The sequence below is a fragment of the Molossus molossus genome, unplaced genomic scaffold, assembly GCF_014108415.1.
Source record: "Molossus molossus isolate mMolMol1 unplaced genomic scaffold, mMolMol1.p scaffold_m16_p_7, whole genome shotgun sequence".
NCBI lineage: Eukaryota > Metazoa > Chordata > Mammalia > Chiroptera > Molossidae > Molossus > Molossus molossus.
Genome location: NW_023425401.1, coordinates 63,683,744 through 63,709,536, shown reverse-complemented (window position 1 = coordinate 63,709,536; position 25,793 = coordinate 63,683,744). Strand labels below are relative to the sequence as shown.

The 25,793-nt window shown below is 37.0% G+C and overlaps 1 protein-coding gene across 10 annotated transcripts in view; it reads left to right on the top strand.

Annotated features, from left to right (window-relative positions):
* Positions 1 to 25,793, top strand: part of VPS41 (VPS41 subunit of HOPS complex) — a 240,507-nt gene that overhangs the window by 16,510 nt on the left and 198,204 nt on the right. For 8 of the 10 annotated variants that reach the window (XM_036247664.1, XM_036247663.1, XM_036247661.1 and 5 more), the window contains one exon: positions 17,129 to 17,236. In XM_036247664.1, coding sequence (XP_036103557.1) covers positions 17,129 to 17,236 — 108 coding nt within the window. Of the gene's footprint in view, positions 1 to 8,294; positions 8,354 to 13,450; positions 13,488 to 17,128; positions 17,237 to 25,793 lie in introns of those variants that run through there. The other 2 variants (XM_036247668.1, XM_036247667.1) reach the window with 2 other exon arrangements.

Genomic DNA, 25,793 nt, shown 5'->3' with positions numbered 1-25,793 from the left:
CCTCCCACTCTATCTGAACAACAAATGGAAAAATGTCCTCAGGTGAAGATAAAAAAAAAGAAACTCATTAAAAGGACAGTTTACTATATTTACCCCTTTATATCTATTCCTATGTTCTCTTTAAAGTTCTAAGGCTTCTTTTGTTATCTACTATCTTCTGTTCCTTTCCGTTTAGAAAACTTGAGCCATTCTTTTTTTTTAATCCTCACCCAAGGACATTCTTCCATTTCTTGTTCAGATAGAGTGGGAGGGGGAGAGAGGAAGAGAGAGAGAGAAACATCAACATGAAAGGGACACATTGCCACCCTGCACGACCCAACCAGGGCCGGGGGCAAACTGCAACCCAGGCACGTGCCCTTAGTGGGAACCGAACCTGGGTCTCTCTGGACCGCAGGCCGACGCTCTAACCGCTGAGCCAAACTGGCCAGGGCACTTGAGCCATTCTTTAGGAATAGGTTTGCAAGCCATAAATGCTCTTAGTTTTTCTTCATCAGAGAATGTCTTTATTTTCTTTTCATTTTTGAGGGATATTTTCATCAGATACAGCATTTGCAATTGACAGTTCTTTTCCTTCAGAACCTGAGAAATGTTGTGCCACTTTCTTCTGGCCTCTCATTTCAAATGAGAAATGTGTTGTCATTTGAATTGGTGCTCCTGCAAAAGTAATGTGTCCTGTTTCCCTGGCTGCTTTCAAGTTTTTTTGTATGTGTGTGTGTATGTGTTGTTGTTTTGTTGTTGTTGTTGTTGTTTCTTACTTTAGTTTTCAGAAGTTTAATTATAATGTCTCTTGGTATGATGTCTTTGGTTTATATTTTTGGGGGTTGCTCAGTTTCTTGATTCTGTAGAGTTATGTCCTTCACCAAATTTGGAGAGTTTTTAGTCATTATTTGTTTGAAGAACTTTTCAGTTCCACTCTTTCTTCTCCTGCTGGGACTTTTAATATGAATATTAGCACTTTTGTTATTGTTCCACAGGTCCTGAAACACTGTTTATTTTTTTTTTTTGTCTGTATCTCTCTATTGTTCAGATTGGGTAAATTCTATTGATCTATTCTCAAGTTCATTGGTTTTGTCCTCTGTCATCTCGCTGTGTTGTTGAGCCCATCAGTAAGTTATGTATTTTGGTTATTTCCAGTTATAAATTTTTTATTTTTAATAACATATTTCTTTGCAGAGACATTCTATTGCTTTATTTATTTCAAGGGAATTTATAATTGCTATTGAAGCACTTTTATGATGATTGCTTAAAAATCCTTGCCAGATAATTCTAACATGTGATTCATTCTTGTGTATTTTAAATTATTTTTTTGTTAATCCTTACTTGTGATTATTTTTACATTGATATATATATATAATTTTTAAGATAAAGTAGAAGGGAGGGAGGGGAGAGAGGGAAAGAAACACCGATGTGAACAACATACATTGGTTACCTCCCACATGGCCCCAACTGTGGCTGGGGCTCAAACCTGCAACCCAGGTATGTGCCCTTGACTAGGAATTGAACCCGAGACCCTTTGGTCCACGGGTCGACGCTCTTCCTGCTGAGCCAGACTGGCCAGGGGTGTTCTTGTGTAATTTAAAGGAAAACAATATTTAAATAATGAATTACTGATTTTTTCAGGGCTACTTACTATGTGCTATGGTTTTTGCTGAGTGATTACATGGATTATCTCATTTAATATGAACTGCAACTTATCAGGTACTATATGAAGCAGGAAAAGCTGTCTATGCTGCAGTAACCAACATTTCCAAAATTGTAGTGGTTTAACATAGTATAGATTTATTTCTGAGTAGACTCAGTAGTGCAGGGAGAAGGAAGTATGTTATCAATAATACAGAAATGTCATCATTTTCTGTAGGGTGTTTAATATTTATGTATGGACCCAGTGTGCTGTGGAGTGCTTTGGTTATACAGTGGAAAATGAAGCAGTTCTGATTCCTGGAGATCAGTAGTTTTTAAAACTCTGCTTACTTCACATAGGTTCTTGGTATATTATTTGTTTAGAAGTATATTTCACCTTTTCTTAAAAGAGTTTAATGTGTTGTACAAAGAAATTTGCAGTAGAAGTTATTAGCCTAACATTTCAAGATTGAACTTGTACAGCAAAGAGAAGAATAACAAGGGAAGAACCATCAGGCTGAAGAAGGGGGCAAGTGAATAGAGGAGTGTACTAATGGAAATTGATTTGTAATAAGGTCTGCTTTGTACCAGGTATGGGTTCCAGTGACCTTTTGTTATTTGTGAAAGCAACTAAATAGTTAAACTAAGGCTTATTCTGCTTATGGTGTGTTCCTTTGTAGCAAAGATTACATGTGAATTACATTACCCCTTGCCTGGGCCATGGAATGCAAAGACAGAGAGTTAATTAGTGTCACCTCTATCTCTATAACTTTTTTTTTTTTTTTTTTTTACCATTATTAACAAACATACTCCCTAAATAGATATCCATTCAGATCTGGCTTAGTTCTTGCAAATATCATAATTAGAAGACCTTGAATATGTTACACATATTGATTTTATGTGTAACCAAGTGGACTGACAAATAGCTATTTAAAATAAACCTCCGTGCAATTTATGTTGAATGAGAAACTGATATTAAAATGCAACTTCTAATGCATCAGCCACGTGGGGTGTGCTTTTTGAGTTTTGTTAAATGAAAATCAGTCATTATGAGAAATCAGGAGGTAGATTTTTTTTTTTTTAATCAAAAAATGCATCACACAAAAATTATTTATTTCTTTTACCTGGTGGGTAGAAAGAACCTTGTGAATCATTTATTGAATTGTAAATTTTTTTTACATGTATTAATTTTAATAAACAAATTTATAGCAACTAGTAACTAAAATGGCAATGTAGCTTATTATGAGATTGATTGCTGAGAAACATGAAGCATGGGATTATAATAGATCCTTCCAAATAGCCTTTGAATTAAAATTTTGCTCTTTTATTTAATGAGCTACTAATATTAACAGGTTCTTCTGACTATTGCATCATGTAGGCATGGATAAAGATTCCCTCTGAAGCATGTATTATAAAAACTATATGTTTGGAAACTTAGCGGAAACTTCCTGGATGCAAATAACAGATTTGTGAGCCTATATTTCTACCACTTGTTAGAGACTTGAAAGATAAACATGACTCCAGCATGATATATCTTTGGACAGAATTTATAATTTCACTAACTAGAAGAAAATTTATTTTAGGCAGTCCAAATAGACTGCTTGGTCATTGTATTCACTTAGCAAATATTTATTGAGTACTTTTGTCTTTTGGGTGTTAATATGCACCAGTATTTGATGAAGGAGGGCAACAATAAGCAAAAACATATGTAATGAACATTTTAGATACAAAAATAACATTGGGTAAGAGGACTGTGGAGTGGGCTGAGTCCATACTATTTTATCCTGGTTAGGGAACACCTCTCTAAGATGACATGTGAGTAAATATCTGGGGGAAAGGCCTTGTAGGTAAAAGTAAAAGCAAATGCAGTACTATCAGGTGGGTCATGCTAGATATCTTCAAGGATATGAGTGGGGCTGGATGAAGTAATGAGTGGCCAAGACCATAGAGCCTGTAAATCAATTTATGAACTTCGGTTTTTACTGTAAGATGGGAAGCCTTTGGAGAGTCATTGTTTTAGTAAAATCACTCTAGATGTTGTTTGAAAAGATCCTGGAGGTGGAGGGTAGTTAGTAGGAAGCAGCAAGATTAGTTAGGAGGCTTTAGCTAAACTCTAGCTAGAGGTGATAAAGGATTTAGGGTATTTTTGAAGTAGAGCCAATATACTTGCTGACTAGGATGTGGGGGTATAAGTGAAAGAGAATAATCAAGACTGAGCAGCTAGAAAGATGGTGCTGTTAACTGAGATAGGTGAAGACTAGCTATAAATGGTTGTGGCGCTCAGGGAGAGGTGGTGGTGGTGGGATAGATCAGAAGTTTCGATTTGAGTATTTTAAATTGGATATATCAATTAGATATCCAAAGTAGAAACGTCAAGTAGGTAGTTGGGGAAAAAAAAACACAAAAACTAGTGCAAGTCTGGGCTGGAGAAAATCTTAGTCAGCATTTAGTGGTGTTTAAAACCATGAAACTGGACTGAGATCATTTAGGGCATTAGGTCAGGTAAATGAAAGGTCTGATACCAGATCTCAAGGGTACTGCAACATCTAGTAGATGAAGGGAAATTAGCAAAGGAGACTGAGAAGGAGAAGCCAATAAAATAGAAAGAGAACCAACCAAATGCGAGTGGTGTCCAAGAAGAGGGTGGAACGCATCTCAGGAAGAAAAGCATAGTTAATTATGCCAAATGCTGCTGAGAGGAGGAATCATATAGGGTCTAGGGATTCACCCTTGGGTCTGGAAATGTGAGGCCATTGGTGATCCTTACAGGAGCAGTTGTGGTGACTCATGGTGGTTGAGGTGCTGGTGGGGCCTGGCTCAAATGGGCTCAAGAGAAAGGGTTGGCAAAATATCTTTGCTCTAGGAAATTCTTGTACTGTGTATTATGAATTGGTGATATGTAGAATGCTCATAAGGGACACATTTGTTGTAACTGTTAAAGGAGATAATGTGTATTTAGTACTTTGCCTGTTGTTAGAAAGTATTCATTAAGCATATTGCTGCTGCTGTTTTGTTATTTCGTCCAGTTCTGTGCCAGTTACTTTCATGAGGGCAGGGACCCTGTCACTATAGTCTCGCTAGCAGAGTTTCTTGTGAGTGAATAAGTGAATTGATTTCAGTAATTCTCACAACAATTTTGTGAAACTGGCATTGTTTTTATTTTGGGGATGGTGAAACTAAGAATTTGAGAGATCCTTTTGTCAAAAGTAGATACCAAGGCCCTGGCTGGCATGGTTCAGTGGTTAGCGCGTTGGCCCACACACCAAAGGGTCGCAGGTTCAATTCCTGGTCAAGGGCACGTACCTGGGTTGCAGGTTAGATCCCCTGCTCTGGTCAGGGCATGTATGGGATGCAACCAATCTTTGTGTCTCTCACATTGATCTCTGTTTCCTACCCCCCACCCACCCACCCACTTCCACCTCTCTAAAAATCAGTGAGGGGAAAAAAAATCTTGAGTGAGGATTAACAATACAAAAAGTTACCAAAGACCATCCCTGGCCTCCTGACTCAAACTGAGAACGGTTTTATCCTTCAAAAGGATCATAATTTAATTTATGATCTCACTAACAAGTGAGATATGGCTTTTAGCTTTGGGTTTGGCTTGGGGCTTCCAGCATCATAGCCCACCATTATTTTTATTCTCTCCGATTCTTACACTATTTTTAGTAATGACAGAAAATTGGTTGGCAGAATAATGATCTTCTCAATATGTCTACCTTTATCTCTGGAACCTGTGAATATGTTATGTGGCAAGGGAAATAAAGGTTGCAGATAGAATTAAGTTTACTAATCAGCTGATTTTAAGATAGGGAGATTATCCTGGGTTATCGAGGCTGGTCCCCTTTAGTCACAAGGGTCTTTATAAGTAGAGGAGGGAAATAGAGGGTCATAGTGAGGTGATTAAGAAGGACTCAGCCCTTTGAAGGTGGACAGGGAGGAGGGGGACCTACAGCCAAGGAATGCAGGTGGCTTCAAAAGCTGGAAAAAGCAAGGCTCCTCTAGAGCCTCCAGAGGAATGCAGACTGCTAGCATCTTGCTTTCAGCCTAGTGATATCTGTATTGGACTGTAAGACAGCAAATTGATGTTGTTTTCAGCCACTGAGTCTATGGTAATTTGTTGTAATAGATATGGAAAACTAATAAAGTAAATAATGTAATTGGATGATCTTGTTCCATTAGCATTTTGCATTTCTCAGGGATTGGGGAGTAAAATACATGCAGCAAGGGAAAACATACCGAAAATAGTTGTAATGAAACTGCTGATACTGTCAGGAGCTATAGTTTTAGAAAAATGTGTGTATCCTCTTTCTGATAATTGTTCAAGAATGTTGTGTAAGCCCTGGCCGGTTTGGCTCGGCGGTTAGAGCGTCAGCCTTCGGTCCAGAGAGACCCAGGTTCGGTTCCTGCTAAGGGCGTGTACCTCGGTTGCGGTTTGTCCCTGGCCCTGATTGGTTGTGCAGGTCTCTCTCTCTCCCTCCCACTCTATCTGAACAAAAAATGGAAAAATGTCCTCAGGTGAGGATAAAAAAATAAAAGAATGTTGTTTAAATGATCATTGCTCTCGACAGTTAGGGCTTGGTTATACCCTGTCAGGACTGTAAGGCATTTCTTTCTTTGCAGACTGGATTTGATTTATGAAATTCTATTTAGAATTTTTACATTTAAGTTCTTACATGACATGACTGAACTATATGTTTTTTGTTTTTTTTCCCATTGATACCCTCTTTGAGAGTTTTGATATCAGGGTTTTGAAATGAATTGAGAAGTTTTTAATATTTCCCTGTTATGCGACAGGTTAAATAGCTTACAGATTTTCTATTCTTTGAGAGCTGTTAATAGAATATGCTGCTAAAACTGTCTAGGTCTTTCTGCAGGAGACAAGCTATAGTACTTTGATGACTTTTCCCAGTTTATTCTGTGGTTATTGTAAGGATAGAAAACAGGTTTTTTCTTGTTATATGATATTTTCCACAATTTGTGTGAAGCACCTGGTAAATGAACATGGTGATTGCTGGTGTCTGCAACATCAGAACGCCTTCCCAACTGGAAGGGGCAGGAAAGAATATGAGAATTAACAGAAAAATATTAGAAGAGTAAGAAAACTAATCTAGTCGGGTACTAGCCATAGTTAGAAAAATGTTAATCATCCTTTACCATGTTGGTCGTGATTGCTTTGTTCTGATTAAAGAAAAGCCCATTCTGACCTGGCTGGGAGGTGTGTGCCTTCGGAGTTTACCTTGGGAATGCTGTCCATTCTATATGAGGACAAGGTGGCCTACTGATATCATGGAAAAATTAACAACCTGATTATCGGAACACTGGACATGTGACCGAGACTCAATGGTGACCAGCCCCTGCAGCCCCCAGCCTACATTCCTCCCCACTTGCCTATAACCATGTTATCCATTTTCTTTCCTTTTGCTTAACTGCCTTTTCTGTAGTAGTCATTGTTTTTCTATCCTTTATTATTTATTTTTTTTAAATCCTCACCTGACCATACTGTTTTCTATTTTTGTCTTCAGATAGAGTAAGGGGGGGGTGGGGAGAAAGGGAAACATCAATGTGAAAGAGACACATCAACTGGTTGCCACAGGACCCTGACCAGGGCCTTGACTGTACAGCAACTGAGGTCCCTGCCCTTGACCCGAATTGAACCCTTGACTCATTGATCTGTGGGCCAACATTCCACCACTGAGCCAAACTGGCCAGGGCTATTTCTCTACCCTTTAAAAGCGACTGGCAAGTGAGGGGGATGATCCCTAACTTTTTTACGGGATGATCCATTACTCTCCCATACTACTCTCCCATACTGCTGGCAATATTGGAATGAACACTCATAAGAGTCAACCTGGTCTCTTCTTAATTGGCTCAAATAGTGACAGGCCGCCTGGTTTCACAACCAGTAATTCAGATAAGGGCTGGGCCCTTCCCCACTAGTTTTTAGAATAGAAAATTCCCTTCTTCCTCTTTCGGATTCTTTGCATCCCCTTCAGTTGAAATTCCTTTTCTCTTTACTCCTAAGCATATTTTACAGGCTAAAGAAGAGATGATAAGAAACCTCCTGGCTCATTGGCCGGACTGTTTCCTGAAGAACCAACAAACCGAAACTCCTCAAGGCAACCAACCCCCAGTATCTGGGTTACTTAAAATATGACCCCTTCCAGCCCTGGCCGGTTTGGCTCAGTGGTTAGAGGTCAGCCCACGGACCAAAGAGTCACGAGTTCAATTCTGCTCAAGGGCATGTGCCTTGATTGTGGTTCGATCCCCGGCCCTGGTTGGGGTTGTGCGGGAGGCAACTAATTGTTGTGTCTCCCTCACATCTGTGTTTCTCTCTCTCTCCCTCTCTCCTCTCTCCCTCGCTCCCACTCTATCTGAAAATCAGTAAAAAAAAAAAAAAAAAAAAAATACGACCCCTTCCAATAAAAGACAACTTGCCTATCTTTTGTTGCCTTGTGCCACCTGCTACTTAGCCCTTTCCTTGTATATGGGAAAGACAAAATAAATTTTCTCCCTTTTCTCTGTTCTTTCACAAGCCCAAGTCACCGGCCTAAACAAAACCCTAACAGTTATCTTATTCTATTTGTCCTAAAAAAGTATCTATCCTTGGACTTATTAATTATTCAGTTTTCTGGTTTATTAATGCATTTTTTCTTTTACCTTTTTTAGTGTTCTTTGGTTCCCTGCAGTGCCCATCTTCCTGCTATAGTATTCTTTTGGTCCTGCAGTACTTGTGGTGAGACTCCTAGACTTTCAATAATGCATTGCCCTGCTATTATTGGCTGTTGTCTCTGCTGGTAGAAGAAAAATGTATACAGTTGGTGGCCAGGGCTGGAAGCCCTGGACTGAGGCTGCAGATAGCTACCTCCCTTTGGAGGCCAGGCTCTAAGGGGTGAGGTGGGTGTCTGGTCAGTCGAGAGGGGCAGGCTCTGTGTCTTGGGCATGGAAATTGGTGGAATTGCTGAAAGCATCTTTCTACCTTTTGTTCAGGTGGTTTATGTTTTCATCTAATAAATCAAGGTGTGTCATGAATTCTAATTCATACTAAACATAAGTATTAACTTCTCCTTGATTTTGTAATCATTTATCTTAATTTTTATTGCTATTGTAGGTTTTTATCTTCAAAAATACTTTTGATAAGCTGCCAGAGACTTCTTTGCACCTGAATTATGTAATGTGCAATTGAAAGATGCTTGAGAGGTATTTAGTCTCCTCTAAAACATAAACTAATTCCAAGAACTGGAGCATTTTTCTTTTTATATAAGAATAAACATGTAAATTGTAAATAAATGCAGATTTTCATGAAAATTTAGTTTGCAGGACCTCTTTGCTACTGCTGTTAGAAGATGATAGAACTTCATTTCTGTACATTTATCTATAATACTAATTTATACTGTTTCAGAATAACCACCCCCTTCCCTCTCTTTGATGCCTCCACTTTCCTGTCTGTAAATTAACACATAGTTTAGATGCTCTCTGAGGTTTTTTTGGGCTGATATTGTATGATTTGGCTTTTCCTTTGTGGAAATCTCAACAAGATGTCTTAGAAAAGCTTACTAAACTTGGTCTGTTGTTTCTACGTTCTTTTGGTTTCATTGGTCTTTGTTAGGTACCCACAGTTTTTTTTAGGTGAAGTTCAGAACAATCAAAAGGCATAAAGCCTGCTTCTAAGGATGTTGTGGTCACCAAGGCATATTCAGAAGAAAGGAAAAGAGGGTTATATTGGCTTCAGTGGTGGGATGGCTTATCTTGAAGATTGGTAAGGTTATTTCATATGGCTGGAAGGTTATTTCTTATGGCTGGAAGGAAATGAAAAGCTTATTTGCTTTTTTGATTTTTTTTTTTTTTTTTGGTCCTCTATATATTCTTATTGCTTTGCCAATATAAATGATGGGAGTTGATCCTGTTTATGGTATTTGGCTTAAGACATGGGAATCTTCACCTTATTTTTCCCTCCTTCAATTGAACATGAAATTCTGATACTATAGGGCAAAGGAGAGACCAGGGTTTATGAAGACTGCATATCTTGTGAATCTTAAGTAGAGTTCTTCAATTATTAGAGGCTCAACTTTTTCTCACTTTTCCAGTCAAAGTGCTATGGTAAGGAAATCAGCTTTCAGAGATAAGAATCTTAGTTCAATAGATACAACATTTTGAAAAAGATGTTGAACAATGACTTTAAAAATATTTATTTTTGTCATATACTTATTTCAGTGGTAAATATAATACATGTTTATTTTAGAAAATTTAGAAAATATTGCTAATAGTTCACAATAGTGATCTTTATTTTCTGTCTTCTGAAATGACAGCAACCCTGTGATGTGGGTCCTATTATCACTTCTACAGATAAAGAGACAGAAGGATAGGAAGGTTACTGTTTTGATGGGTGTTCTGATTCCTCTGCCCCCACATATGTATATTCATTTCTTCAGTAAAATTTGGATCATGCAAGCAGGTTTTATGACCTATTTTTTCACGTAGTACGATGATTTGAGAACATTTCTCTTTGTTATTAGTCTTTGAAAATATATTTAAATGTCTGTGCAATATTTAATCTTATGACATTTATGTAACCCAGGATTTCTCAACCTTAACATTATTGGCCAGATAATTTTTTGTTCTGGGAGATTGTCCTGTAAATTGTAGGATGTTTAGCATCATCTCTGGCCTCTACTCACTAGATGCCAATAGCACCATCTCCTCCCACTCAGACATCACAGCAAAAATGCCTCCAGACATTGCCAAATAAATAAATGTCCGAGGAGCACAAAATCATCTCCAGTTGAAGACCACTTATTTAACCATATGTATTTTATACTTTTGTACAATTTTTTATAGTTTTCCTCATCATAGAACTTTTTTTTCTGGAAAAGTTTAAGATTGATATAGCATAATTGGAGATGTCCTGTATTGTCCATGTAATTGATACTATTATAGTTTCAAATAAATGTAATTTATATATGATTTATACAATGATAGGTAGTTTTTTGACTATTTATATTGACTTTGTTGATAATATCATGTTGTAGTGAATAGATCTGTTCCTTAAAATTTTTGTAGTTTTTGAGACTCAAATAGTATGTTTTATTGACTTACAGCATAATTTCAGTTATGCTTTTATTTAAAAAAAATCTTTTTTCTTTATTGATTTTAGAGAGAAAGGAAGGGAGAGGGAAAGAGATAGAAACATTGGTGAGAGAGAACATCGATTGTCTGCTTCCTGCATGACCCCCACTGGGGATTGGGCTGACAACCTGGCCATGTGCCCTGACCAGGAATCGAACTGGTGACCTCTTGGTGCATGGGTCAACGCTCAACCACTGAGCCACACCAGCCTGACAAGAATTGATTATTTTTATCCTCACCCAAGGACATTTTTTTTTTTTTTTCATTTATCTTCAGATAGAGCTGGAGGGAAAAAAGGAGGAAGAGAGAGAGAGAATTATTGATGTGAGAGAGACACATCAAGTGGTTGCCACCCACATGACCCCAACCGGTGCTGGGGACAAACTGCAACCTGAGTACGTGCCCTTAGTGGGAACCAAAACTAGGGCTCTCTGTTCCATAGGCTGACGCTCTAACCACTGAGTCAAAGTGACCAGGGCAGGAATTGATTCTTTTTAAAGGAAACCTGCAAGTTTTTCTTATATGAGTAAATGTCACTCTGTTCATATCTTTCCTTAGCTACATCTCAGGACTTGTACTATTCTGCTAGGTTGTCATAAAAACACAGTTAGCTGTCATCTCAAACTGTTGATGGTTTTATTTGTAGGTTTGCCCGATTATTAAAATTTAACAAAAATTATGATTTGTTTTTTTATTAACACTGGATGGTTTTCTATGGAAGTTCAAATCATACAGAAGCCTCTTTTGTGTTTAAATTTTTTAAAAAGTTAAACTCTGTATTAAATCTGCTTGATTAAGAATTTTTTTAAAAATGTAATACGTAGTCTGCAGCAGTAGAATAACCTCTTGAATTGTATTTTTGAATCACTTCCCATTTTCTTTGTTTATAGCAAGCAGAAAAAAACTTAAAAATTTACCTTTAAGTCTGCTTTTAACTTAAAAGATACCTGTCAGAAAAGTATGAAATGCTACATCAAGTGCCTAATATTGGAGTTTTCATATTATTTATGGTTTTTGAAGCTTGGCACACATGCTCCAGTGAACTGTGTTGTGAAAGTATTTATTTTTGTATATTTATGTGAGAGGAATTATTTAGTTTTCACTTTTAAATAAGACAGGCAAACCTTATTTACAGTAACTTTATCTAATGGTCCGTGCATGAGTGCTTTTATGCAAAATAGTCAAGTGGCTAGAATTAACTTTTCACATTGAATACACAGTTGATATTCAGACTTGGGCAACATGTAGCATCTTAATATGAAGAATACCATTCAGGATTCAATTTGTATTTAACACATATACTTCAGAATGCAGGCATCATTTTTGCCACATTTAATGTTAACTTTGTAATGATTTCTATTTCTTGCTTGTAGGTACATAAGTAGAAATATTTATTTGTTGCTTTTTTGTGATTTTTCTCTTTAAGGATTTTATATAGTTGGTTAATTAGCTAGTTCATATTTTATTTTAACAAGTCACTTTCTGACATGTAACAGCTCCTTGGATTGGGTTGATTATCATTAGTTAATTTTTAAAAGAAGTATAGGTCTTTTAGATAACTGCTAATATGTCCATCTTACAAAATTAATAGTAGTTAACATTGGCTTTGATTTTAACACTATTACTAAATAAACTACTAATATATAGCTTGTGTATACTTGGAGAAGAAAATTTGACAGCTCATTATACACATGGGATACTGATGTTTTAAAAACCAGGTTCATTGCTCTTAACATATAATTACTCCTCTTGTAGCTAGACTACACAATGGCCTCCAGTGATCCTCACCTCCCTATTCCTGCCCTTGTGTCCTCCCTTCCCACAGTGTGAATCATGGCTGACCTGTATGATCAGTAGAATATTGCTGAAGTGTTAGTGTACAACTTCTGAGACTTCATACATAACAATGAAGCTTTCAGCTTGCTTTGTCTTGGATCAGTTACTCTGGGGGAAGTTACCTTTCATGTCCTGAGGAGCGGTCCATGAGGCAGGGAACTATAAAGCCTCCTGCCAACAGCCAGCACCAGCTTGCCAACCATTTGAGTGAGCCATCATGGAAGCAGTTACTCAACCCCAGTCAAACTTCAGATAGTTGCAATCTCAGCTGACATCTTGCCTGCAGTCCTGTGAGAGACCTTGAGTCTGCACAAACAGCTAAGCCACTTCTGTATTACTTATCCACAGAAACTATAAAATAATACATATTTGTTGTTTTAAACCAGTAAATTTTGGTGTAATATTGACAGCAGTATAGATAACTAATGCACCAGCTAAATAAACACATTTTGAAACATTTTCTATTGATCCCATAGTTCATATTATTTGTAGGCATAAATATTGTGGAGGCTTACGTTGTGATTTGTAGCATCATTTTCATAGGAGATTGGGTAGTGTGTTATTCAAAGCACTGACTTTACAGCATTTATAATTGAATTTAAATTTTGTCTTTGGATGTGTATTTTGATGAAATTACTTTAATTTTTTGATCAATAGTGTTTATTGAAAATTTGTAACATGGAATAAATATACTTAACTCTACATAGAGTTTTGTTGTTGTTGTTGTTGCTGTTAATCCTTATCCACGGATACTTTTCCATTGATTTTTTTTTTTTTTTTTTTTTTAGAGAAAGTTTAAGGGAGGGAGAGAGAGAGAGAAATGGAGAAACATCGATGTGAGAAAGACACCTCAATTGATTGCCTCCCAAACAGCCCCAACTGAGACCGGGGATCAAACCTACAACCCAGTACGTGCCCTTGACCAGAATCAAACCCACGACACTTTGCTCTGCAGACCGATTTTCTAACCCGCTGAGCCAAATCAGCTAGGGCTACATAGAATTTTTTTAAAAGTCAGTGTGAAATGAGATATTTGATATTAATCCTATGACATAATGTTTGATATGTCTCATCCTATCCACTTATGCACAAATTAGCCTTTTTCCATGTGAAGATAAAGTACTTTGCCCTAGAGGTGAGAAGACTTTGGTAAGCATTTGAGTTTTTAGTCTCTGCCTGGTGTGCCCTATCAGTCTTTTAATCTTCAGTAGGTCCAGCACTTCTTACTCTACAGGTCATTTTTTCTTAATTTTCTTTTTAATAGCATGTGCCTCAGTGTAATTTTCTTCATATTTATAATGCTTGGGGTTGCAGAGCTTCTTGAATTTGTGGATTAATGTCTTATGTTTTAATAAATTCTCAGAGAGTCAGACAGCTCTGGTGAAGGGGGTTTGGGGGTGGAGGGTTTGAGCAAAAAAGAAAAAAAGAGAAAGAACTCACGGATTGTAAGGGCAACGGGTGGTAGGTGGAGGTGGAAGAGGGTATAGGGGGATAAGTGGTGATGGAAAAAATAAAGAGAAAATAAAATCTATCTAATAAAAAAATTCTTAGTTGTTACCTCCTGACTCCCTTCCATTTTCCTTATCTTTCTGGGATTGTTATTAAAAGTACTTAGGCCTTCATACAGTGTTCCACATATTTCATGCATTCTTTTCTTGTTTATTTTCCCATCTATTTTTTTACCCCTCTAGTCTTCCCTTTGGATATATTTTGACCTGTTTTCCATTTCATTAATCTTATCTTCTAGTTCGTTAATGTTCTGTTCAACCATCTATTGAGTTCTTAATTTCAGTTGTAAAATTTTGATTCTTTTTTACAAATTACAGCGCCCTGCTGAAAGTTTCTATCTTTTCATCTATTTTCTCCATATTTTTCTCTGTTTTTATAAATAATTATATTAGTCATAGTTACATTAAATTTCTTTTCTGGTAACTGCAAAATCTAGGTCACCTATGGGCCTGTTTTTATGTTTTTACTCCTTGATTTTTATTTTGGTCCTGTCTTGTGGTTTACCTAGTGATTTTTTTAAATTGAGTTCTCAATATTGTAAGTAAAAATTCCAGGGAGAAATTTTCTTTCTCCCAGGAGTTACCCCTCCTTTTACAGGACAGATAGGTTGGGGTTACATACCTTACTCCAATCTGGGATTGAAATGAGGCAAAGCTAGATGGACATTTTGGTAAGCATTATTTTGTGTTCCTTGGGGACTAAGTGTTCCAGTTGAGAGTCTGTGGTGTTCACAGGACCTCATTTGCTGATGGCTTCTGAACAATAATTCTTATTTTCTCAGCATATCAAGGCAGCTGGTTTGTTTGCATTTTTTGAGGCTTTCTCTCTAGCTTTTTAGCCTCACATTTCAGATAGCTTTGAAAATTAGGAGTAGTCTCATGGGGACAGTGGCTTTCTCAGTTTTCCATTGGGATCTTAGCCCCTCAAGTCTGCAGTGTGTCACCCTATGCCCGTAAGTACCAAAAGGTTGCTGCTTTCCATACCTCTAGTGGTCATCTTCCCAGGCCGAGCTTGGGTGTCCAGCTCCTTGTCCTGCACCCAGAATTGGTAAATACCTCTAGGAAGAATAACGATGGAATGCCAGCTCACCTCTCTCTGTCCTTTCTCTATCACCTTTGTATCTTGGTCCTTCTAGTTCAGGTTGCCTCAGCAGCTCTTTAATTGGTGCCTTAGACTGATGTCACAATATGTTTTAAGCCTTTGTATTTTTTCTGGGTTGGAGCATTGATGTGCCTTAAGCTACCTGAATACTAGTTGGAAAGTGAAGCCTATACAGTTATTTTTAAAGGGAAAGCCCATGAGTAGATTATTTTTGTAAATTTCTGTTTTGGCCAGCTTTACCCTATCACAAGTATTGATATATGTACATTGTTTTGGTTTCTCATTACATACTGATGCAGTAAAGTAAAATCTTTTTCTGAATAACTGTAATAGTTTTAATAACTATCCTTGACTTATTAATTAGTGGCCATTATAATCACCAGAGATTTCTAACTTTATTCCATAACTGTGAGGATGAAGGATATCATGTTGTTTCAGTAGTGAGGTTAAACATATAAAATTAGTAATAATACCTATAAAATGATTAAGACATTTTAATGTGCCCTGGCCAGTGTGGGTCAGTAGTTAGAACGTTGGCCTGAGGACCAAAGTGTCGTGGGTTCGATTCCTGGTCAAAGGCTCATACCTGGGTATGGGGCACATGCAGGAGGCAACTGATCGATGTGTCTCTCTCCCATTGTTTCTCTCTCTCTCTCTCTCTCTCTCTCTCTCTCTCTCTCTCTCCCTTCCCCTCTCCCTTTCTCCTTCACTTCCACTCTCGCTAAAAATCAATGGAAAAAAATGTCCTTGGGTGAGGATTAATGAAAAAAAGAAAAGAAAATTTAATGCTTAAAGTAGGTTTATTTATATGAGGATAAACAAATACTTTCTAACATAAATTAAATAAATAATGATTGCTTATGGTTTATCAGTTATTTCTTTATTTAAACTTTTTTTTCTTTATTGATATTAGAGAGAGAGAGGAAGGGAGAGGGAGAGATAGAAACACCGATGAGAGAGAACATCATCTGGCCACCTCCTACATGCCCCTTACTGGGAGTTGGGCCCACAACCTGGGCATGTGTCCTGACTGGAATTAAACCAGTGACCTCTTGGTTCTTGGGTTGATGCTCAACCTCTGAGCCACACTGGCTGGGCAGATTATCAGTTATTTGAAAGCAATATCAAAACATTTTTTATCTGAAGGGGAAGAATATATTTTGCTTTATGTAAGATTTACAATTTTCTTTCACTTTGATTTAAATTTTGTAATTATATTTCTTTGTTGTTAATCCTCACCTGAGGATATTTTTTCCATTGATTTTTAGAGAGTGGAAGGGAAGGAGGGAGGGAGAGAAACATCGATATGAGAGAAACACTTCATTGGTTGCCTCCTGCATGCACTCTGACCTGGCCAGGGTCAAGTGGGGATCGAACTTGCAACAGAAGTACCTGTCCTTTACTGGGCATCAGACCATTTGATGTGTGGGTTGATGCTCTAACCAGGGCTGTAATTATATTTTCTACTTAAATGATACAATCTCAAATTTGACAAAAATATGTATACTCTTGAATACAGTAATGCCCTTTAGAAATTTATTGCATTCCTATCTTATTGCCGTAAGTTTTTTATGACCATGAGGTCATAATGACAAGTATTTTGCAGACTTAGTTTCTTTGGCATGTGTACACATAGTGGGCCAGACAGTTTTGTATTTACTCTAATATGCCAAAGTTGATTCCTGTTAATAGTGTGTATAATCCTGTTTTCAACTTTTGAATTTATTTTATCAGTGCAATTGTAGCAGTTGATACACACAGTTGGAAAAGTGAAACATGAAGATCTTAACCTTTAGCTATGGTTGTAGTTATTGATAATCACTAAGGGAACCATCTCTGGGTCCCCCTTAAGAAATGTGTTTTGAGTCTTTCACAATATCAGATAAATCCACATTGGTGGTCATTTTCTCTGCTTTTTTTTTTTTTTTTTTTTTAACAGGAAGAAGAGAGTGAAGAGGAACCCAAACTTAAGTATGAAAGGCTTTCCAATGGAGTAACTGAAATCCTTCAGAAGGATGCTGCTAGCTGCATGACAGTCCATGACAAGGTAAGGTAGCTCTTGTAGAGGATTCTTCTGTATGTCACTCTATTGTAAGTTTGTTTATACTTTGGAGTTCTGATGCTCTTAATGGTGGTTTTTCACAGTAATTTTGTCTTTCTGCTACCGTTCCTTTCTTCTTCCTCACCACAAAAAATAAAAACAGTGACCAGATACATATACATATATATATATGTATTTGTACACATACTCGGGGCACACTCTAAGTGTGTATCAAGTAGAATTTAGACAATGAAAATATAAAAGATTTATAGTAATTGATTCTTGGAAACACTGTCATTTAATCCCTCAAATCATAAGTGGTAGAGTAGAAAAATATTAAGATTAGGAACAGTTTGGAGCTCAGTACTTTCATAAGAGTAGAAGGGACTATGTTGGAGGTATTAGGAATCGGTAGAAAGACCCCAAATTATTACTTACATATTATATGAATGAATTAATCTATTCCACATCTGAGTCTTTGCTGTAACAAAGTCCCCACCAACTTCAAGTCCTGGCTAAGTGCTATACAGAACCATTAGCCCATTCTTGGACCAAAACAAAATGTGTCATAATTGGGGCATTAGAGGCCAGGCAGTTTCAGCCATTGCCCTGTAAGCCCTAGGAGTGAGGCTTTGTCCTCCACAAAAGACAGACTCCCCAACTCTGATCCAGTCTCTGGCTTTGTCCTGTTTTACTATCAGTGTTGCTCATCCTCCTCTTTGTCTGTACCCAGTTCCTTTGTACTTCAAATTTTACTCCATTGTAAACAGATTCTGGTACTTAGCCTGTCACTAAAATGTTTGCTGTCTCTCATTTTACCAGAAACACCCTTCTTGAGGCACCTGCCTTTTAGCTGCACCACCATCTACCCCTCCCCATTGCTGCCATCTCCCGACTTCCTTGTCACTTTCCTTTATTCACTGAAGACTGGCCTTGCAGTTCTTCAGCCTAATTAATTCTAGGTCTGCCCTGTTTCATCTCCCACCATTAAGGTGGGAGTGTGCTCTGGATGGTGTCAGTACCTGGAACCTGAGGATCTTTAAACGTACTCTTTGTTAAACCTTTTTTTCTGTCAGGCTTGTGCATTAATTTTTCTAACCCTGTTCTGTGACTTTATAGAGCCCTGATCTCTAATCCATTATTTCTTTTAAATTTTTTGAAATGTGGTTAACTATGCTAACTTTACCAGCATCTTCAGTCCTCTTATACTCTGTCCTTTGTTATATTTCTCAGCCACTAAAAATGCTGTAATTTATATGTTCTTCATCAGCTTCTTTAGTCCTTAGTCCGTCTTCTCAGTCACTATCCCTTCGCTTCTAGAGGATGGTGTCCTTTCTGTTTAATTAAGAAAGTTGACACTATCAGGCATGATAAACCTGTTTCTGACCCCTTTCCTAGCTCATCTGCATCCATACCCATTTTTCTTTTCTTCTTCCTGTTCAAGGACCTTTTAGTATACTTTTGTTCTTCACCTCAGCTGACCTCACTTCCTATTTTCTCTCCTAGCAATTTGTGCTATTTTATGGCACAGACCTAACTCTAGCCCCACATAACCACTAATCTCCTTTTTTTTCCTATAGATTTGCTTATATTGGATATTTTATATAAATGAACTCATACATTGTTTGATCTCTTGTGTCTGGCTTCTTTTACTTAGCCTAATGTTTTTGAGATTCCTTGTGATAAAGAAAGTATCAATACTGCATTCCTTTTTATTGCTGAATAGTATTCTATTTTGTCTATCCATTAACCAGTTGATGGGTATTTTGCTGCTTTTAAAACTGGATTTCATCTTCTCAGAACCTCTTTGTCATGACACCTTTCTGTTATTATTTTCTTGATCTTTCTGTTAAATTCTTCTGGTTCTTCCACTTTTACCTCCACCTTTCCCTTACATGTTGGTTTTCCAAGATCTGGTCCATTGTCCACATTTCTTCTAAATTTGTACTTTTCTGATTTTCTTTTTTAGTTAATCCTCACCAGGTAATATTTTTCCATTTATTTTATTTTATTTTATTATTATTTTTATAGAGAGTGAAAGAGAGAAAAAGAGAAAGAAATGTCTATATTATAGACACATATACATTGGTTGCCTCCCACATGACCTCAACTGGGGCCAGGGCTCAAACTTGCAACCCAGTTACATGCCCTTGACCCAGAATTGAACCTGTCACCCTTTGGTCCAAATGCTGATGTGTTAGCCACTGAGGCTAACTGGCCAGGGCACTTTTATGATATTCAGTTTCATGATTTCTGTGACCACCTGCACACTGCCTCTTTCCAGAATAGTGTGCTTATATATCCAGGTGCTTCCTAAACATCTCTATCTTTTTTCTGTTTTGACCTGAAAATCAGTATGTTTTAATTAACTCATCTTTTTTTCCTTCTAACCTTGCATCTTTTTTTTTGTTCTCTATCTCATTTGGTGATATCACCATCTCGTTTGTTCTAAGCCAAAGCTGACTCCTTCTTTAACACCCAATCATTCCCTAAGTTGTGATTTTCTTACCACCCCTGCCCTAGCTGAGGTCCTCAACTTCTGTCTGTACTCATGTCTCATGTGCCTCTTATATTTCTACTTTAAACCCATTTGCCACCTGGTTGCCAAAATGATCTGTTGAAAATACATATTTTAAAACCTTGTATGATTTCTAGAAACACACAGCCTCCCAAAACTGAACCAGGAAGAGATAGAAAACTTGCACAGACCGATAACAACAAAGGACATTGAGGATGTAATTAAGAAACTCCTAGTAAACAAAAACACAGGCCCAGATGGTTTCAAGGGGCAGTTTTACCAAACATTCAAAGAAGATATAATACCCATTCTCCTCAAACTATTCCAAAAATTCCAAGAAGACAGAACACTTCCTAACTCATTTTATGAGGCCAGCATAATTCTAATTCCAAAACTGGATAAAGACACTACAAAGAAAGAAACTACAGGCCAATATCCCTGATGAACACAGATGCCAAACTCCTTAACAAAATATTAGCAAATCGAATCCAGCAATACATCAAAAAAATCACTCATCATGACCAAGTGGGTTTCATCCCAGGCTTGCAAGGATGGTACAGTATTCACAAATCAATAAAAGTGATACACTACATAAACAAAAGGAAAGATAAAAATCATATGATCACATCAATAGATGCTGAAAAAGCCTTAGACAAAATCCAGCACCCATTCTGATAAAAATGCTCAACAAGGTGGGAATAGAGGGATCCTATCTCAACATAATAAAAGCCATATATGAAAAACCTACAGCCAACATCATACTCAATGGGCAAAAACTAAAAGCATTCCCCTTAGGAATGGGAACAAGACAGGGGTGCCCACTTTCGCCACTCTTATTTAACATAGTAGTGGAAGTCCTAGCCACAGCAATTAGACATGAAAAAAATATAAATAAATAAAGGGGATCCAAATAGGAAAGGAGGAAGTGAAACTGTCATTATTTCCAGATGACATGATATTTTACATAGAAAACTCTAAAGACTCCATCAAAAATCTACTAGACTTAATAAATTAATTTGGCAAAGTAGCAAGATACAAAATTAACGTCAAGAAATTGACAGCATTCTTAATACACCTTAACCAAAGAGGTAAAGGACCTCTTCACAGAAAACTACAGGTCATTGAAAAAAGGAATAGAGGAAGATATAAAAAAGTGGAAACATATACCTTGTTCATGGATTGGAAGAATTATCATCATTAAAATATCCATACTACCTGAAGTAATCCCCATCAAAATACCAACAACGTATTTCACAGAACTAGAACAAACACTCCAAAAGTTTATATGGAACCAAAAAAGACCCTGAATAGCCACAGCAATCTTGAAAAAGAAGAACAAAATAGGAGGGATCACATTACCAGATTTCAGGTTATACTACAAAGCCACTGTAATCAAAACAGCCTGGCACTGGCACAAGAATAGGCAGATAGATCAATGGAACAGACTAGAGAACCCAGACATTGTCCCAAGACAGTATGCTCAATATTGACAAAGGTGGCAAGAGCATACAGTGGAGTAAAGACAACCTCTTCAATAAATGGTGCTGGGAAAATTGGATAGCCACTTGCAAAAAATGAAGCTAGAACACCAACTTACACCATACACGAGAACAAATTCAAAATGGATAAAAGACTTAAATGTAACTCGTGAATCCATAAAAATACTAGAGGAAAATGCAGACAATAAAATTTCAGACATCATACGCAGTGGAATTTTCACTGATACAACACCTAAGGCAAGAGAAACAAAGGAAAAAAAATGAGCACATGGGGCTACATCAAACTAAAAAGCTTCTGCACAGCAAAAGAAACCATCAAACTGAAAGGGATCCCACTATTTGGAAGACCTTAATTAGCAATGATGCATCAGATAAGGGGTTAATTTTCAAAATATATAGACTGCTCATAAAACTCAACAAAAGGAAGACCAAGACCAATTAAAAAATGGTCAGAGGACCTAAATAGACACCTCTTCCAAAAGGACATACAAATGACCAAGAAATATGAAGAAATGTTCAATGTCACTAATCATCAGAGAGATGCAAATTAAAACAACTGTGAGGTATCACCTCACACCTGTCAGAATGGCCGCCATCAACAAATCATCAAACAACAAGTGTTGGCGAGGGTGTGGAGAAAAGGGGACTCTAGTGCACTTCTGGTGGGAATGCAGACTGGTGCAGCCACTATGGAAAACATAGTTTGAGGTGTTACCTCAAAAAGTTAAAAATTGAACTACCATTTGACCCAGTGATCCCACTTCTAAGAATATACCCTAAGAAACCTGGAACACCAATCAGAAAGAATATATGTACCCCCATGTTCATAGCAGCACTATTTATATTAGCTAAGATCTGAAAACAACCCAAGCGTTCATCAGTAGACAAATGGATAAAAAAAGCTGTGGTACATGTACACAATGGAATACTATGCAGCTGTAAGAAAGAAAGATCTCTTATTCTTTGAGATGGCATGGAAGGACCTGGAGAGTATTATGCTAAGCAAAACAAGTGAATCAGAGAAAGACAAATATCACATGATCTCACTTATTTGTGGAATATAATGAACTAAACAAACTGATGAACAAAATTCATCCAGAGACATAGAGGTGGGGTACAGACTGACCAGCCTCAGAGGAGGGGAAGATTTGGGGGGGGGGGAGAGATAAACAGAACATATATGCATGTGTGCATGAACAATGGACATAGACAACAAAGATAAGGATGGGGCGGGTGGGAAGGGGAGGAGAGTATCAATGTGGGAAAAAGGAGAAACATCTGTAACAGAAACAAACAAAAACACAAAACAAAAAAAATTAAACCTTGTATGATTTTTATGTTCTACTAAATGAAGTCAGAGCTCCTTAATGAGACGTGGACATGATCTTGTTCTCGGTGTAATTGGCCTTATGTCTTATCACTTTCTGTCATGTTTGGTGTTCTCACAGTAGTGCTTGGCTGTTTTTCCTCATAACCTGTCATGCTTAGTTTCCACCCATCTCAACTGCTTTGAATTCACTCCCATCCTTAGTCCTTGTCTTTCAGTTTAGGCATTTTTTATTTCTCCCTGGAACTAATGCACACAGGATGAATCAGTCTCTTTTCCTTCAAAGATTTATTTTCATTCTAGTTCATTCCTAACAGTTCTTTCTACTAAAATAATATTTTAGAAACTCAAATTTTATCATGTAACCCTTCCTAGAATTCTTCCTTGGCTCCCTGATGTCTTTATGATTTGGACACACACATCTCTTCCCTTAACTTTCCTACCTTTCATCTCTCCATAAATATTAATGCCTTTTATTAACCAACCCTGCCTGTTTCCTCCTCTGGGCATGAACTGGATGCTTCTGTCACATGAAACTACTTGTAATTTCTTTACCTTTTTCTGCTTTTTTTGCTCCATGCCTTTGGGCAAGTTGTATTCACTCTGCCTAAAATAGCTTTTACCACAAATCTGCCCCATTTGCCTCAGTGTCTATTGAAGACTCCTCCTTCAAAGTTCAGAGTTCAGCACAGCTAACTCTGATGTTCCATAGAGTCTTAGAGATCTTAGAGATATTCCATTTCAAGCAAACTCTTAAATTTTTTATAACTGTTTTCCTCATCGTACTGTCACCCTTTTAAGTCACACTTGCTTAGTTATTGTCCATGCATATTAAAGGTGCTTTTGTGTTTTGTGTGTTGAATGAACTGTTGAATGAATGAAATGGAGAACAAAATTTACCTGCTCAGACATCACACTTTATTAACACCCTGCTTAAATCAATTTGGTCAAGAAGCATGACAGTTGGAACTGTAATCCGTGCTAACTTTTAGACCATGCACTCTTGGTTTGAGGCCCATATTCCTTTTTATGAGGTTTTTGGTCCATTGGACAATATTTTAACTCTTAATTCTGGCCCTGGCTCTGCCATTCATCGACTGTTTCCAGGGAAGTCATATTAACTCCTGGACTTATTCCCTCTTCTGTAATTGAAGGCCCTCTCTGCTTTGAATACTAAAAATGCTATGTGAAACGTAGATGACGTACTCCTGACCACATTTGAAATGTGCTACTTCTTGTTTCCTCTGTGATCCAAAGGACTGCTTATCACTTACTTCTACTTGTTTATGTACAAAAAGTCTAGTCATTCACAGCAAAAGCAGTTATGCTAGGGGAGTGTCCAAAAGGATTGTATGCACATTCTGATACTTTATAAAATGAATCATGTTTCCGTAATTAACATGGGCTGATTAAATTATATTTATTCTTTGGTCATCCTGGATTGTAAGTGCTCTCAGGTTGAAAAAAAAATTCAATACTTACAAAATTTTAATGACTGGAAAGATAATCACATTCAAAGGATCGGTATTTACGTTTGTGATTTGTGACAAATTTTGCATTTTCTGTTGTATTTTAAATAGTCACAAGCATTATCAAATGTGAGTATAGAACATCAATAATTTTTGTAGTTAAATTTTTGAAGACTTCTTCAGTTGGCATATTAAACTTGGAATTTTTTAAGCACATAAACTTATTTCCAAAACGGAGCAGCAGTAATTTATCTAATCTAAATGATTAAATATTTTTGTAAACAAAAGGTGGCTTGTTGTGAAAACCACTGCATTTTTTTCAAAAATATTCTAAAGTATCATTTTAGCTTGAAACTATAAAATCAAAATAATTATTTCATGTTTCCTGTCTTAAATATTAAACGGATTAAACTAGTAATTCTGAAAAACGAAACAAGGAAAGAATTAATGTTTGGATAAAGTACCCTGCATAGAACCTTTAAATCTTTAGTAAAATAAAATACAATTGTAAGTTCAAATATGGCCTTCTCAGAGGTGTCAGAGAATGACCTAGTAGTAAAGCGTTTGAAGGATCCAATCCCCCTTCATTTTCTAACAAACTAAATACAGTATTAATGAGGAGAGTCAATACTGCTGAGTACTTGGAGTATAGTGAGCTAGAGTACTGTTTGTTTTTAGTTAATATCATGTGGTTTTTTAATTCAAATATTGTCAGTGTCATTATAGAGAAAATATTAATTACAACCATCTGAGCCCTCTGTTTCTTATTAGCCCTCTTTTGCTTTGTAGAAAGCATCCTGGTTTGGTTTATTTATTTAAACTAATTTCCCCCCTGAATTACCTTTTGCCCCTTCCCTTTCCAGGGCCTAGGAATCCTTTTTTCACCAAGCTTGCTGTCTGACCTGGATGAGTAATCGGCATGGTACCTGGTACATTCAGGCAGGCCCGTGCAGTGCAATCGTCATACCTAGTTATGTCTGCACATCTGATGTTTTATTAACCAGTATTGATTTTTTTACCCAGGGGACTTTTTTCTTCTTTAAAAAAGGTTACCTTGCAGGAGTGAAAGGCATTGCTGGGGATGAATTTCTAATGAACCTCTTCTTTTCCTTTTTGTGACTCCTCTTTAATGCAGCTTCATATTTTAAGTGCCTTAACTAAAATTTCATTTTAAGCCATTCCATTTTGATAAATCTTTTTAAATCTTGACTTTTATAAGGTTATGTTTTAAAGATTGTGCTGCTTGACTGAAATGCTTAGTAGTACCTGTAAATTTGAGCATTTCATTATAGGTTGCAACGAAGCATGTTCACATACAGTGAAATACAGAGAATTTGGAACTATTTGAGTAATGCGTAAAGAAATAAAAAGGAAGAAAAATCTCATGTCATATTTCAGGTAGTCCTGGTTTGTTTAGGTTAGTTCAGATTAAAGGAACAGTGGAAATTATGAACTAGTTTCATATCATAAGATGAATATGGAGCTCAGCAGTTATTTAATACAGAAAAGGATTTTTTTGCGCTAGAATATAAACATTTACACTCAATATACATTCACTTTTATAGAGGCAGTGTAATGCTAACTGATAGTATAAGTACATCTGAATTTCTTTTTTTTTTTAATCCTCATCCGAGGACATTTTTCCATTTTTTGTACAGACAGAGTGGGAGGGAGAGAGAGGAAGAGAGAGAGAGAGGGAAACATCGATGTGAAAGGGACACATTGAGTGGCTGCCACCTGCACGACCAAC